We start from the raw sequence: 15,499 nt of genomic DNA, 5'->3' as shown, positions 1-15,499 counted from the left end.
ACCGCGACTTGGCTGGACAAAGCGACTCCCCGTAGGTTTTTTTGGTGTTCGAAAGAAAAATAAAAATAAAAAGAAAAAGAAAAAGAAAAAGAAATAATATCTCAATACAACAAGTTTGACTATAGAGTAGTTACAGAATAACTATGGAGTATCCAATATAGTTATATCGATCAGGTACTACGCATATCAAACACTGCAAAGTAACTAACTAGTTAACTAGTTAACTGTTCAGTAGTATCCAAGTTTGATCTAAACCAACTTTGTTCGATTCAATGGATGCAAATTATAGCATCAAGCACAGCTATCCTAACCACCACAGGAGAGGCTACCAAAAGCTTCCACATGAACTTTCTTAAGATTACAGAGTACATTAGTATAGAGACCAGAACTTGATATCAGGGGGGAGTCCAGGCTACATGTGTGGGAATATGAAAGTGATACTACGTCAGGGCAGATGAATGCTACAGTCTGTAAGTATCAAAAAAAAAAAAAAAAAAAAAAAAAAAAAAAAAAAAAAAGAAAAAAGAAAAAAGAAAAAAGGACCATCCAGATAATGATCCACAGATTCGGCTTGTTTAGCAGATCAGCGAAGCGCGTTGCACGTACCAGAGTGTAGTCAGATCCTCGGCCAAGGCACGTTCATAGTTCCCTTGCTGGGTCTTGTCTTCAACTCTGCTATGATATACATGCATCGCCTTCTGCTGGGGAGAGCATTCACCATCACCACGTCTGGTCCATTTAACTCTATCGTCGGAAATCATGGTGGTCATCAATTGTCATTCCCATATAACTAGCTCCTACGACTGATTCAACACCCCCTTCACACAGCCGAAGACATGCATCCAAGACAGCTGCCTGGTTAATTGGCTAAAGGGGTTTCGGCAGAAGTGTCTGATTTGGCTATTCCGTTTGTCCAAAGCAAGATATATATTTAAAATATATACGGAGCATACGGAGTAATATACATATATATATAATATATACGATGTTATATATATAGGTAGGGGAAGTGCTGGAATGGCTAGAAGGGGTTAGATCGATTACGTATTGGGAAAATCAAGCCGTATCAGGGTGATCCATCTCCCCACGCTATCCCCAAAATGGCCGATTCTAGACTGCAGCCTTACCAAGATAGGCAATTGACCAGACTCCACTCTACCAGAACGGGTTAGCTGGGAAGGAGCTAGGCTTGATCTGGCAAGATGTATGTAACAGTATGTACATCATACCTACGGATGCGGTTTTTGCTGGTCACTACTGCGACTATGAGAAGGCCCGTCGAAGAGGGAAAAAGACGAGTAAAAGAGGAAAAAGAAGAAGAGAGAAAGAGGGAAAAAACAAGAGAGACAAAACAATATCATTCAATCTACTCCGTAGTCTAACGCTCCAAGGTCAAATTTGCTAATCTACACGCTTTGAGCCGCGAACCGTCGCCTCACCCAGGAACCGATGGAGTGCAGCCATCTGAAATACTTCCACATGCTCCACCTTTCACTGGCCTTTTCAACCCGGTGGTGAGAGCTCATCACCGAGAACATGAATGCACCTCCGTGGCTGACCGCGCAGATACGCTCCGGCCCGCAGCGCCAGATACCGAGCCCGAGAAATTTCCCGTGCGCCGCCATGAACGTCCCTATCATCCGGTTGTGCTGCAGACCACCGTCCTCACTCAGCAGGACGGGATACGTGGGCTGCCTGGCCTGGCGCTGGACGATGTAGCTTGTCTCGCCCGGCGTGAGAGCCGCTCGCCTCAAGCCATCTAGCTTCGCCTTCCATTCCCCTTCAGACGCTTCGTCCCCGAAGATGATCCCGGCGCCCTTGCCGCTCCGGATCGGCTTCAGCAGGTAGCCATCCTTTGCCTCCGGCTGGCTTTTGCACCGGAGCACAAACTCCTCCAACTCCGGCGAGCCCGGTATGAAGGTCTCCGCGATGCCGTCCCGGAGCACCCGCGCCTGGTCTTCGCTCAGAACGCCGTGCTGGCCGACCAGCGCGTCCAGCTCCTGCAGAACGATGCCAAGCATTCTCTTATCGTGCACCAGAAACACCGTCCGCAGGTCGTTAAAACAGCGGAGAGCCAGCTGCCGTAACATTTCGGAAGACAATGCTCGGAGTTCGCGTTGGTGCAGCTCCAAGCCCACCTGGTGGATCTCCTCCAGCACCTCTGCGTTGTGGATAAACCTGGCCGACCTGTGACTCGCGGGCAGCTTGCGAGTCTCATCTTTGGCGAGCGCACACAGCTTGTATCCAAATTCAGAGTCTTCACATGGCAGGAGGCGCAGGTCGTCCGGTGTGATGAATTTGGGTGCCGTCCCCGTCCGCCGTTCCACCTCCACGGCAAAGAGGTGGATGTCAATCCCGTACTCTTCGCCTTTCAGCAGGTGCAGTGGGCGGGTGGGATCGAACAAGCTGAGCAGTCCCTTGACAACCTGAATATCTTTTTCGTCAGCAAACTTGAGCTTGTGGGAAGGATACGCATCTCGTGGGGACGGGGTGGGCCGTCTACCTGGTCGGGCTCCAAGACATTTAAGAGGCCCTTTTCTTCGTTTCCCATGTCACTCAGGCCCTGCTGCCCCGCTGCGCTTACGCAGAAGCCGTTGAAAGAGAAACGAGCATTGATCTCGCAGATAACAAACTGCTCTTCGACTGAGCCGGGCTCGGCACCAGGGGTTGCTTCGTCGATGAGAAAGTCGGGCCGCCAGGATCCAAGACACTGGTTGTATGGACGGACCGCGTCGGCAGCTTCATCCGCCATCCACTAGTAGTTTTAATTATCCAGGGTTAGAGAGATATAAGGGACCAAACGCGAAAAGCATAGAAGGGGGAGAAGAAGTAGGCGCGTTTTACCCGTAAAAGATCCTCTTCCTGTGGTTCCAAAGGCATCCTCTCCGGAAATTTAGCCACGCTATCAGTCCACCATCTTTCCACGATATTGGTGATGGCCAGAACCAGCGCCTCATGCAGAGCCTGAATATTCTGGTAATGCTGCGGGTGAACCAGTATGGGATGTGGGCAGGCAGCCTGATAGAATCCTTTGGGCCATGACTCGCGAGAATACTGGCGGAGAAGGTGAGATTCCATCTGTTCCCTCTCTTCCGCTCGAACTGCCACATTCGCACGCAGCGGCACGACGGCCTTCTCGCTGTCGGTTTTCAAGAAACATATCTGCTGGAGACGTGCGCGATCGGCCTGCTCTATCTGAGACTCCTTCAAGACCGCCATGGTGTATGATCGTTCATGCCCTGAAGACTGCGCGAGCTTCACACCTACAAGGCTGAGACGCCGAGCTCATTCTCTCTTGAGTATGTAATTTTATTTTATTTTATTTTTTATTTTATTTTATTTTTCCTGGTGCTGAAGGGTCAGCCCGCGATTACTTAGTTATTACGCCATGCCGCCCGGTAAGGGGGGATTCGCACGCCAGCCCAGGCGATCGTTGCTGCAGGCCTGGGGTGATGTGCATCGGGAACGGGGCGAGCTGGAATGTCCGGAGCAACGACGGAGGAAATCAGTACAAAGTTTGTTTTCGTTCTCCACCACCCAAAGGCGGATGCATCCGATCGATTACGGATTGCATTTCGGGCGACCACTCCCTGGGGCCCAGCTCTCCACCTCGCTAGCCGACGATGCAGCAAGGGTCAGGGAGATAATGCCGCCACTGGCCACATTCCCAGGACACACACCCCTCCCCCCCCGGTCAACGATCAACACCCCACAAAGTAAGCCAGCGCCATTCACCCAGCTTCATCACACATCCCGTCGCCTGGGTTCGTATCCTGATCACGAGATTGCGGGTGATTATTATCAGATCTCTTGCTGAGATGTTAATTTTTGCCACCGTCCAATGGCTTCGTTTGCCTCGATTTTCCGGGCAACGGCACGGATGTCGTGCAGCGGTCGTCGCTGGATTGTGAATCACTCCACTCCCTCGTGCGACGGATTTGCTAATTAAAGAGTCTGATAATCACGTATGCAAACGGATCATTCACCGGGACTGTGAAGCAAAAGAAACGGCGACATACATGAAAGAGCGGATATTAGGGAAAACAATCTCGTTTGCTAATTGACATTCGCGCGAGACTTTGTGCTACTCGCGCAAATTCGGTTTCTCGCGTTGGGCAGGAATAATACGGGCTGCGGGGGGATTTGCATTCGGCAGAACCGCTGGCGTCAGTTGTCTGCAGCAGGCTTGAAGGGAGCTCTCCCGGAATTAGTTATCTGGACTTGCGGGTGTGCCTGTCCTTCTCCCTGCCCGATAAGTGTGCCAGCACTTTGCCAGCAGCCTGTGGCAACCCCGAAATCAAATCTCTATACATTTATTTGAATATTCCGGACCGTGCTAGAGTAAAATAGCTCTTGGGGCCCTAGATCTATCAACACTACGCCCGGGTAGCCAGTGAGGCCCGTCCAAGCAACCAGCATACGTCTCAATCCCTGATTGCCCGTCTCCGCACGCAGTGAAGCAACACGTCGAGCCGCTCAATGCGTTCTTCGCGAATATGTACAGCATTATCCAAGGGTGGCAATATATCACGGTCAGCTAACAAACCTTTTGACCCAAAAATCAGCCAAAGGGTTGCTACAAAGCTTTTACCAAATCATACAAAATGCCGTGCTCCTTGCTTGTAGAAGGAGCCTGTTTTTCCCACCCAACATCAGGTTCCATGCCCCGTCAAACCCTCCAAGCTCCCATGCATTTGTTAAAACCCGAAACCCCCCCCCTCCCCGGTTGCGGTCAATGACGCGACCCTGAAAGAATGTGCAGCGCTCTGAGCCCCGCAAGCAATCTATCGACCAGTCCAACACTAGAGTTGAAAGCCGCCAACTCATCATTGACTTTGAAGCCAATCCCTTCCCTCTCGCTAGCAGTGCTTTCCGCCAGGCCGACAGCCCTTACTAAATAATGTTGCAGTGCTCTAAGCGTGCGAAGCGGGCTCGACACCGCAATTGAGACGTCTTCGGGGGAGTTGGATATCCATATTGTCTTTTTAAGTCTTGGAAATCCGTTAAAGTCAGACCCAGTGACGTGCGTGTATGCTTGCTTAATCGTCAGTTGCAGCTCTTCCAAAAAAAAAAAAAAAAAAAGAAAAAAAAAAAAGGAAAAAGAAAAGAAAAGAAAAGAAAAGGAAAGAAAAGAAAATGAAGAAGAAGAAAAAAGAGGGGGGAGGAAAAAAGCTTTGCGAAAGAGCTGCTTACCTCCCATGAAAGGAAAACAGAGCCAATCCCCGACTTTTGCCCGCCGTGGGAGCACACAGTTTGTGGCTATCTTGTCAAAACTATCGCACGTCTGACCCCAGACAGTATACGGATCTCCGTTATCAGCAGCTGATACGTATGGCGTACCCGTACAATTCAGTAAAATAGGTTGTGGTACCACCTGCTCGGTCAGAGCGTTTAAGAAATTGTGATATATGCCGTCGTTAATATGTATGTCGCCAACGGGAAGCTTTTCGTCTGCGCCGATTCCATTACCTAAACACGCACGAGGACGAGTCCCGAGCACCCGACATACAAGGTAGAAAGCTTCTTCTGCAAAATAACGGCCAGGTTCAGCGACCCATCTGAGATGTTTCTCATCTCCGAAATACTGTCGAATACTCTTGCGTATCACCGTTGCTGCGCTTTCAAAATTTCCAAGTGAGAACCCGCCTCCGATATCAATCGTGCGGATCGGATGTCTCTGGTCCTCTCTGAGACTCTGGTTAAAGTCGTAGACCTCGCGAGTAAACGCTATCGCCTGCCGGTAGGCATCGAAGTCTGCTGCGCTTGAGCCCACATGAAAACAGAGCCCAATCACCTTCATGTTGAGTTCTTGTGCTAATACCAGGAGTTCTTTGGCTTGTGGTAGTTGAACTCCATATTTGGAGCCCAGCCGGACGCGGGAAGATGGGTCATCTGCCCACAGGCGAAGGTACAGCTCTGCGTTGGGAAAATAATCAGCTAGCTTTCGAAGCTCGTCCTCCGTGTCGAACATCGTTTGGGTCACGCCATGCTGTTTGGCATAGAGAATTCCGTCTTCCGACTTGAATGGTGCGGCGTAGAGGATTCGATGTGGCTCAACGCCGAGGTTTAAAATCCGTTGCATCTCGGATTGTGAAGCGCAGTCAAATCCCAATCCATGTTCTGCCAGAATTCTTAAAAAACGAAGGTTGTCGTTGCACTTGACAGCTGCAAATTGATGTTAAACCAAGGCATATTTCCGGGCTCGGGAGCGCCTGCAAGCTCACCGTAGAAAGGCTCTACATCAGAGAGCTTGCTTTCCCACAATTTCAGCTGGTTGTGAATGAAAGGCTCATCGGCAACGAAGAACGACTCTTTGTGACGGATACCTGTTTGCAGATGCTCTTGGATCACTGTGTGGACGGCGGATGGTATGACGCCCCCCGCACAGGCAGGCAGGATTCCTTTCTGGTTAACGACCGGCATCGAGGAGAATCACAAAGCTAGGCGATAAGACTGGGAATGCAACTGTTGCCCTCCAATAACTAGCGTATTTCACCCGATCCTTATATTTATGCAACGTTTGAACAGCTCGTTTTGAGTCCCCCTCTCACATATGTAGTAGCTTGGATGCGAATCCTATGTTTAATCATCTCGATCTTCGCCTCGTTTAACACGGCCGACGAATTGTTCCCCGAGAAGGCCCGCCGGTTGTTGCCCAGGTCTGAACTTTCCGTTGATTCGTAACGCCTTGTCTGTAGGATCGCCACGATGTCCGCTTTTAGAGGCTTGCCGGCACTTTTGTTGCATTTTTCTTTTGCCCCTCTGCTTTCAATTCTTTTGTGGCTAAGTGCTAAAAGAATCCTCGTTCGCATTCAATTGTTTCTATCGGTGCATGCCACTTGTCGCACCCTTTCCCCCCTGCCCCGGCAGCGGTGTGGCTGTCTGAGCATGCAAGGGGGACGAGGATGATAAGTCTGATCGACGACCAATTCACTTTGATGGCGCCGACAAGCCAAACTTTGATCGCCCTTTGCCAGGACGATTTAAAATATTGACTGCAGGCATAAGATGCTGAATTCCTAAAAAAGGTTTGCACATCCTCGCCGACGCTCCCGGCATGCGGGTGTCGGTGCTGGCTGAGCAAAACTCTTACACCGGTAGCTCGTAATATTTGACAAGCGATCGTGAAGCTGCCCGGGTTGCGAGCTTCCGGGATTGGCTATATCGTCGGTTGGCTCTGAATGACGAACTGCGAAGATCAAATACCGCATAATATAGTGAACCCTCCGTCAAGAAGGAGGCGCGGAGAAAAAAAGAGCTCTTAAATCCCTCCGTTCTCTCACTAAAGCATCCGACTAAAGATTCACAGGCAGGGAAAACATACAAAGTGTGATTCGGCATAATGTGGAGTAACCTTCGCAGAGCGTACAGGCCCGCGATGGGAGCTATTGGGAGGTCCCATTCGACTGCCCGTGAGTGTCGCACCCGCAGGTATCCTCCGGCATGGAATGATTACACAGAACACTTATCCAAGTATCTAGGTCATCATAGCTCCATCTTGCAGCTTTATGCCTCTGATATTCGGTGTGCAAACGAACAAGATCACGTCCGTTCCGTTCACGAGCTTCTGGGTGAGACGGGGGTCTTGAAGATCAAACTCGGTTTCGAAGACGATGAAAGTAAATATATGCAACAACTGATCCTCAGCCTACACAAGCACCACGGCCACGGCTTGCCCATTACCCATTCTGCGTCCCGAGGCTGGTTCTGGGACGTCCGACCTCTTCCCGGACAGAATCAACAAGCAGCTTCGAAGCCGGCTCGCTCGGAAACTGCCAGAGACTTCCCCTGGCACACAGACTGCAGCTATGAGCATCTTCCGCCGCGGTTCTTCGCTTTGCAGGTACTACAGCCAGATCGTTGCGGCGGAGGAACGTTGTCGATCCTCGATGCCGATAAAATTGCAGGTCTATTGTCTCCAGCAACAAGAAGATCTCTCTCCAGACCCGAATATCGCATAACCGTCCCGGCAGAATTCATCAAGAGTGACGAGAGACATATTACTGCGCCTCTTCTCAGCAAGGATAGCGGCAGCGGTGCAGCTGAGCTACGTTTTCGCGAAGAGATCCTCGAGCCCTTGACCAACGGCGCGAAATTGGCGTTGCAAGAGTTTGGAGAGAGCCTTCAGAGCCCCAACGCAAAGGCTGCGACACTACACCTGACGCCCGAATTGCTTCCTCGAGGGTCGATTATTCTCATAAACAATAGACGTTGGCTTCATGCGAGGAGTGAGGTGAAAGACCCACGTCGCCACCTGCGCCGAGTGCGATGGGACGCCAGGCCGTTTGCTGCTGAAGAGGCATTGAGCCTATGAGCATCTTGCGTCAACGGTGATGGGACTCGGTTGATTGTGGAGGGTTGACGACATTAACCGACATCTCCTCCGTATGTTAGCACATATCTGACCACTTAGATCAATGATCGACAAACGACCTTACGAGGAACTACGGAGTGACCCCTGCCATCCACCCGAGGCGATCTTGGAGTCCAAATTGAGTTTGATTCAAGGGTTTCGGAGGATAGTTCGAATAGGCCGGCTTAGCGTTGACACTTTTCAGGGAATATTTGGAGCAGGGAATATTTAAGTTTGGCTGGAATCAAAATTGCTGGTCCATCCGCCACTGATCGAGCTGGTGCCCAAGTGTGCAGTAGTCATATAACTTAATAGGGGAAGCAACGTCAAAAATTGACTCCACATCCCGCGAAAAAGAGAAAAAGAAAGAATATCCATCGTATGCACGCAGTCACACAGCCCAGCCCGATGTGTTCAGTCCACAGCTAGCTGAAGGTGGCGAGATCTCGTCTAACATATTGCCGCCCGTCACTCTTCACGCAAGCCACAAAAAAGAAACGTGCCAGAAGGATGATCGGGTGAAAGACAGAGAGCACATCTGCAAATGCATATTTCCATTTCAACCGAACCATTGCTGACATGCTTGTCTTGACACCCAAGTGGCTGCGCATGTTACTGCGCAGCTCCGCTAAGAGGGGCGCGCAATGCCATCCCTGGTCAGACTCCGAGTCTGCCTTCGTGCAAATCGGGCATGGCGACCCGGAGCGCCGGAGCGCGAAGGGAATGTGCGCGAGTGAGCCGGGCTATATGTAACGACACTGGGCACGCCCGGGGGAAACAGACGCTCTTTGGCCTGTTGGTCTGTCCTCATCTCGTCAACCAAGGAAACCGTCATCTTTGAAGAGAGAGAGGGGAAAAAAAAAAAAAAAAAAAGAAAGGGAAGAAAGGCTATATGAGAAACAAACCAGCATGGCGCCAGACCACTACTCACTCCAGGATATCCTTGCGATGGCCATGGTCCATCCGTTCTACTCTGCTGCAGAATATCCCCCGACGCCAGAATCTGCCTCTAAGATCCTAGCAGCCGCCCGGCTCAATAAACAAAGTGTCCTCGACCTCAAGCGTTTTCCTCTTACGCGGAAAGAGTCGCTGTAGGTACATGCATGCTTTGTATCCTCAGTTCCCGCTCACCTTCTTGCTGTGCGATTACACCTTTGCTAAAAAGAGCGAATAAAACCGCGTAGGTACCGCACAATCCAGAGACTATCTGCGGATCCTGACCCTCGAAATGGATACCGCCAGCAAGCATATATCAGCGTTACCGGCGGAGGGTCAGGCGGCGTGCCCATGGTCTTTGTCACGGACTCTGTTGAGAATAGACGGCAGCGGGACGTGACAGGCGCACTGGTCAAACATTGTCGTCTGATCGAGCCGGGCGATTGGATGCTCACGATGCACATTGCAGGGCACTTTTACCGGTATGACTACGCCGCTAACATTCATGTATCGATAGTATTATGGAGCTGATAGGATCTAGGGCTCTTGATTTGATGACGGAGATAGCTGAACAGGCCGGCGCAGGCGTCTTCTGTGCCGGAATCTACATGCCCTATGCTGATGTTGTCAAAGCGCTCATACAGTATCGAATCAATGTCGTGGCTGCAGATGGCAGCCAGATCGTCCAGCTCGCAGCTTACATATCTTCGCTTCCTCCCGAGGAACGAGAGGGCATCAATGTTGACAAGGTATTATACACGTCTGAACCCTTGGTTCGCACACAGAGGGCTTTCATCAGGTCTGTCATGGGGCCGGTTACCATCTGCTCCATTCTCGGCAGCTCGGAGGCCGGGACGTGGGCCGTGGCGAATTTAGACTTGACCGGTGACACAGACGACGACTGCACGGAATTTATCTTCGACACTCGATCAATGGTGATCGAAATCCTTCCACTCTCCGTAGAAGACCCCGACCAAAGCGAAAGCACTGCCAGCCTGGCTGAACTCCCCGAAGGTGAAGCAGGAATTGTCGTCCAGACTTCGCTGCAACGATTACGGAATCCACTGGTGAGATACGTGTCCGGCGACGTGGGATCCCTCCATCCGTTGCCAGCGAGCGCCCTGGCTAAAATCCCGCCCGCCGAAGCTCAACATATGAAGCTCCTGCGATTGTACGGACGTGATCGTCGCTTCAGCTTCAAGTGGTCCGGCGCATACTTTGCCTTTGATCAGGTGGAGGCGCTGATGCGCACCGAGAATTACGGCATCCTGCAGTGGCAGATCGCCCTCAGCTACACGGATGGCACTCCGGAGACCGCCCTAGAGATACGTATCTTCCGTCCGGACGCGGACAATCCCAAACTCGTATCTACCAAGGAGCTGGTCGCGATACTTGAGAAATTTTTCGGGCTGCTTCCCATTAATGAGATGCTTTTCCGTGTGACTTTCGTTCAGAGCACCGAAGAGCTTGAGCGGAGCAAGACCGGAAACAAGGTGATCAAGTTTGTGGACCGTACAATGAAGGAATAAATATTGAACGGGAGATGCACACAACCTGGGCTCTCCCTCCCTTTCACACAGATCAATATTATTGAAACACGTGGGGAGTTGGGAGTCATAAAAGCAATCCCAGCCTTGCATCTTTCCTTTGCCAGCATTAGAGGGGAATCGGAGACGACTCAACTAGTATTTTGAGGATTGATTTCAGAGACAAGAATGAAGAATGGTTTACGAATGACATACCCAAAGAGATAGTAAATAGAAGAAATTTCTTGACACTCAGATATTATTCCGTTACCGTATGTACCATTTTGCTAACTAATAACTACCCAGTAAAAGCGAGCGGAAAGAATCCGTCCTTTTTTTTTTGTTGGTTCTTTTTGTCCTTTTTTTTTTTTTTTGTTTTTGCTTTTTGATTTTATCCTTTCTTCATTGCTTTGCCCTCATGAAGAATAACTGGAATCACACCGTCCGCCCTGTATCGTCGGGGCCATTTTCCAAGCTCGAACAAATTAGAGATTCGAAGAGGTCAAGACGCCGGTGAAAACCTCCAAGAGGGCGAGCAAGGGATATTAGCATTCACCCGGAAGGTAAAGAGAGCAACAACGGAAAAAACCACACTCCGCCTCCCAGAACTCATTTGCCAATGACGACGCGCTTCGAAAAAGGACGATGACTCGAGAAAGCCCGCGCGCGCGCTTTCAAAGTCGAAAAATCCATTCCATCTGAGTGTGCGTGTTCAAATCTCCACTTTAAATTTCTCCTTCGCATCATTATGATAAGAGTTCGAAAGAAAACGAAATCGTCCCAAAGGATATCGAAAACTTTTTTGTAGGCTAATAAACCTCATCGAACCCCGCAGATGGAAAGAGAAAATCTGTTTCCCGCCCAAATACCGTGGGCCGGCTGGAAATTCAAACCAACGCCGCTATGCAATGCAAAACAAAAAGAACCCGTCTATTAACCGCCGTCGTTTCGCCCTGCGTGACAACCGAGGAGGGACACTCTTAGTGCCATGTAAACGTTCCGAAGCCCCAAATGACATCTATTAACACCAAGATCTCTCCGTCCAGTTATTTTTTTTTTTGGAAGGCGAAAAGAAAACAGAGACAAGGAAATTGTCACTCTTTGAAGGTCAGGTAGAATCGAAGCACGTAAACCGATGACGAGCTGTAGAGACACAGCGGTAAAAGGTCATAACGAGAACAAACATAAAATACAGACAACGCCCCGTGAAATCAAAAAAAAAAAGGAAAAAAACTGTAGGATAAGAGATCTATTTAAAACGCACGGATCGATGCAGTTCGGGCAAACATTAGATGGCATGAAAATCGTAAAGAGCACTTTTTTTCGGAGGGAATCAAAAAGCACAAATGCGTTCCGGCTCGGCAATTCGCTCGAGCTAGCTCCTCTTTCAGCAGCGGCTGAACGACATAGGGGGTATCAGAATTAAGCGGTCGTAGAAAGAGGAAAAAAGAGCAACGCTATCTATGATGTTCATGCAATCTCGGTTGGACAAGCCCAACGACCACCATGCGAACAAGGCCCGGAAGCAAAGAAGATCGGACTGCATCGAAGAGCGCATCTAAACCGTAACCGAATCGACGAGTAACGAGCAAAAGTAACGAAAAGCAAAGCATCGATGAAAAAGAAATTCGTCGCAGGTCATGACCAAAACCATTCAGAGACAAGAATTTGGGAAAAAGTAAGTCTCGGTCTGATCTATTCTTCTTATGTCGAGACGAGACTCGTCAAGAAGAGAAAGATCCAAACCAAGACCCGCATGGTCATGGGAAGAGACTGATGAATGGTTTTACCACCAAGAAGATGGCCCGGTGGGACCAGATGGGTTGCCGTAGCCGCCTCCACCGTAGCCACCGCCGTATCCGCCGTAAGATGGAGCACTGCTATAGCTTCCACCATAGTTGTTGGCGCCACCACCATAACCACCGCTGTAGGATGGAGTACCACTCATTGGAGGACCACCACCGCCCATGCGACGCATATCACGAGTGGCATTGGCACCACGGCCTCTTCCACCACCACGACCGCCGCCACGGCCGCCGTATCCGCTGCCCTCACGAGCAATATTTTCCAAGAAGGCCGGGACTTCCTGGTGAGCTTCTTTGAGTAATTCGATCAAGTCACGGACGACACCGCGGTTGCCACGGTTGAAGAAAGCTGTGGACAGACCGGTGTTACCAGCACGACCAGTACGGCCGATACGATGGACATAGTCATCGATGTCGGTGGGGAGATCGTAGTTGACGACGTGAGTAACATTAGGGATATCGAGACCACGAGCAGCAACAGCAGTGGCAACGAGGATAGGGCAGCGGCCGTTGCGGAAGTATTCAAGAGCCCGCTCACGCTCACGTTGAGTGCGGTCACCGTGGATAGCAGTTGCAGGGAAATTCTGGTTGATAAGGAACTCAGATAGAGAATCAGCCATGCGCTTGGTCTCGACGAAAATGAGAGTGAGTCCAGTTCCATGGGTGTGGAGGATATCGAGCAGAACGGAGCGCTTGTCGGCGTCTTCGACGTATTCGACCTTTTGGGTGATGTTCTCCGAAGTGGATCCGACACGACCGACAGACAAGAACACATAGTCCTTCAAGAAGTCGCGGGCGAGCATCTGGATGTCACGAGGGAATGTGGCCGAAAACATGAGGGTCTGACGTCCGTTGACAGGTGGCATATCCTCTCCCTCGACGATGCGGCGAATCTGGGGCTCGAAACCCATGTCCAACATGCGATCGGCCTCATCAAGGACGAGGTACTTGATATTGCAGAGAGAGATACGTCCACGTTCGATCAGATCGACAAGACGGCCGGGAGTAGCGACAAGAAGGTCACAGCCACGTTCAATCTGGCGGAGCTGAGAACCGATATCCGCACCGCCGTAGACGACGCATGGGCGAACCCAGGAACGGTAAGCGAACTTGCGGGCTTCATCGTAGATCTGAGACACCAATTCACGGGTAGGGGCCAAGATCAACGAGGTCGGGTAGGCTTTTCGCTGACGGCCATAGCTGAATTGGTTAGCGTTTTGTGTTGGGACCGCGGAAGGGCCGTTTTTAAAAGCTTGAGAGAGAATTGGGAAGAGGAAACCGCCAGTTTTTCCGGAACCGGTCTGAGCACAGGCCATGAGGTCACGACCACCCATGACAATTGGGATGGAATACTTCTGGACTGGGGTCGGTGTCTTGTAGGTGGCAAGTTTGATGTTGGATATCAAATGGTCATCCAGGGGTGGGTTTGTGAAGGCAGTCACTGGCTCTGGAACATCGTGACCTGAGGCCTCGACAGGAATGTCATCGTAGTTGGCGAAGTTGATGCCGGTATGCTGCTTGGATGGGTCGTTGGGGACGCCGAAGAGTTCACGTTCAAGACGGGCATTTGGTGGACCGGGGATATGCTTTCCATCGCGCCACTGACCATCACCGGATCCACGGGCAGCACCGCTACCGGCACCACCGTGGCTCTGACCGCCGCGATGACCAGGGTGGCCATAGGCATTTGGATCGAAACGAGCACCACCGCCACCACCAGCAGCACCCCAGGCAGGGGCACCGTTCATATTATTTGCTCCTCGAGGAGCCCAGTTGTTGGGAGGAGCACCACTTTTACTTCATGAATTAGTAACTACTCGAAAAGAAGGGGTGGTGTAAAAATGGGGGCAAGGACACGTACTTGGGACCCCAAGAGCCAGGGTTCATTGGAGGACGACCTTGTGGAGCAGCACCATCGACAGGCATGGTAGGGCCGGCGCGTTGCTGACCACGGAGGTGGGGAGGAATGTACGGGGCACGACCGGTGGCATGGCTAGGGGCGTGTTGGGAGTCCTCGAGCGAGAGGCCAGCCATTTTCAAGGAATCAGCCATGATTGAATATGGATCTAACGGAGGGACTGATGTTAGCCGGGGAAACAGTGGTATGAAAAAATTTCAAGATTAAAAAAAAAACAAAAAAACCAACCAACGTAGACGGTCAAATCGGACGGAAAGGGAGCACAACATACTGAGTAACAGATGATTATTTGAAATGTTGATTGTTTTTCTTTTCGCTAGTGTGTCTGGTTTCACAGGGTTCAGCTGCTCGAGAAGACCTGGGACAGGAGTTCAGACAACTGATGTGAAAGGAGAAAAGAGCGACTGAGACAGAAAGCAAGTTTCTCAAAGGGACGACTCTTCTCTCAGACTGTGAATCTGGGGTTGTGTTGTGAGGGAGACCTTAAAAAAAAAAAAAAAAGAGAGACAGAAAAACAGAAGAAAGGTAAATCTATCTCTCTCGAATCTAAAGGTCTAATCACGCGAAGCTGATGGAGAAAGGAAGGAAGAAAGACAATCAAAAGAAAAGAAAAGGAATAACAAGGAGACCTGTAGAAGCTCAGGCTGAAGATGTGGTGTGTTTGAGAAAAGGGGGGAATGGAGGGAGGATGTGAAGGATGAAAAGACGCGAGTTTGATGGCGAAGAGGTTGTGAAGAAGAAGAAGAAGAATAAGAACGAAGAGGCGAGAGAAAGGAAGAAAGAAGAGCGAGTGGGAAAATTACCAGCCCGAGCTTGTCCTCTTTGGGACTAGTAGGGCTTCTGCTTCGAAATTTTTTTTTTCTTCTAAAAAAATGCAAAATACCCAAATAAAAAATTAAAAATCGAAAAAAAAAATTCTAAAGGGAACAAGAAAAAAGAAATTTTCAAAAAAAAAAAAAAA

General features: G+C 50.2%; 6 protein-coding genes across 6 annotated transcripts; 3 read left to right on the top strand and 3 right to left on the bottom strand.

Annotated features, from left to right (window-relative positions):
• Window positions 1–1,406: 1,406 nt before the first annotated feature.
• On the bottom strand, window positions 1,407–3,219 carry D8B26_007936 (uncharacterized protein; the record flags this gene model as incomplete). Its single annotated transcript, XM_003067408.2, has 3 exons — window positions 1,407–2,426; window positions 2,504–2,755; window positions 2,845–3,219. The coding sequence occupies 3 exons, from the start codon at window positions 3,217–3,219 to the stop codon at window positions 1,407–1,409; spliced, it is 1,647 nt and encodes a 548-aa protein (XP_003067454.2).
• Window positions 3,220–4,732: 1,513 nt separating this feature from the next.
• On the bottom strand, window positions 4,733–6,423 carry D8B26_007935 (uncharacterized protein; the record flags this gene model as incomplete). Its single annotated transcript, XM_003067407.2, has 3 exons — window positions 4,733–5,034; window positions 5,194–6,165; window positions 6,225–6,423. 3 exons carry the CDS (start codon window positions 6,421–6,423, stop codon window positions 4,733–4,735), a joined length of 1,473 nt encoding a protein of 490 aa, XP_003067453.2.
• Window positions 6,424–7,342: 919 nt separating this feature from the next.
• Window positions 7,343–8,426, top strand: D8B26_007934 (uncharacterized protein; the record flags this gene model as incomplete). The annotated part of the gene is made up of 2 exons (XM_066125686.1): window positions 7,343–7,412; window positions 7,482–8,426. 2 exons carry the CDS (start codon window positions 7,343–7,345, stop codon window positions 8,312–8,314), a joined length of 903 nt encoding a protein of 300 aa, XP_065981770.1. The 3' UTR covers window positions 8,315–8,426.
• An 836-nt stretch (window positions 8,427–9,262) lies between these two features.
• Window positions 9,263–9,820, top strand: D8B26_007933 (uncharacterized protein; the record flags this gene model as incomplete). Its single annotated transcript, XM_003067405.2, has 2 exons — window positions 9,263–9,444; window positions 9,538–9,820. The coding sequence occupies 2 exons, from the start codon at window positions 9,263–9,265 to the stop codon at window positions 9,818–9,820; spliced, it is 465 nt and encodes a 154-aa protein (XP_003067451.2).
• A 77-nt stretch (window positions 9,821–9,897) lies between these two features.
• Window positions 9,898–10,818, top strand: D8B26_007932 (uncharacterized protein; the record flags this gene model as incomplete). The annotated part of the gene is made up of 1 exon (XM_066125685.1): window positions 9,898–10,818. The coding sequence occupies one exon, from the start codon at window positions 9,898–9,900 to the stop codon at window positions 10,816–10,818; it is 921 nt and encodes a 306-aa protein (XP_065981769.1).
• Window positions 10,819–12,566: 1,748 nt separating this feature from the next.
• On the bottom strand, window positions 12,567–15,386 carry DED1 (DEAD-box ATP-dependent RNA helicase). Its single transcript, XM_003067404.2, has 3 exons — window positions 14,810–15,386; window positions 14,482–14,686; window positions 12,567–14,417 (listed from the first exon to the last, which is right to left on the bottom strand). The coding sequence occupies exons 2-3, from the start codon at window positions 14,670–14,672 to the stop codon at window positions 12,602–12,604; spliced, it is 2,007 nt and encodes a 668-aa protein (XP_003067450.1). The 5' UTR covers window positions 14,673–14,686; window positions 14,810–15,386; the 3' UTR covers window positions 12,567–12,601.
• Window positions 15,387–15,499: the final 113 nt, after the last annotated feature.

The sequence above is a fragment of the Coccidioides posadasii genome, chromosome 4, assembly GCF_018416015.2.
Source record: "Coccidioides posadasii str. Silveira chromosome 4, complete sequence".
Taxonomy (NCBI): Eukaryota; Fungi; Ascomycota; class Eurotiomycetes; order Onygenales; family Onygenaceae; genus Coccidioides; species Coccidioides posadasii.
The sequence above is the reverse complement of the archived record's forward strand: the minus strand, read 5'-3'. Positions and strand labels throughout refer to the sequence as shown.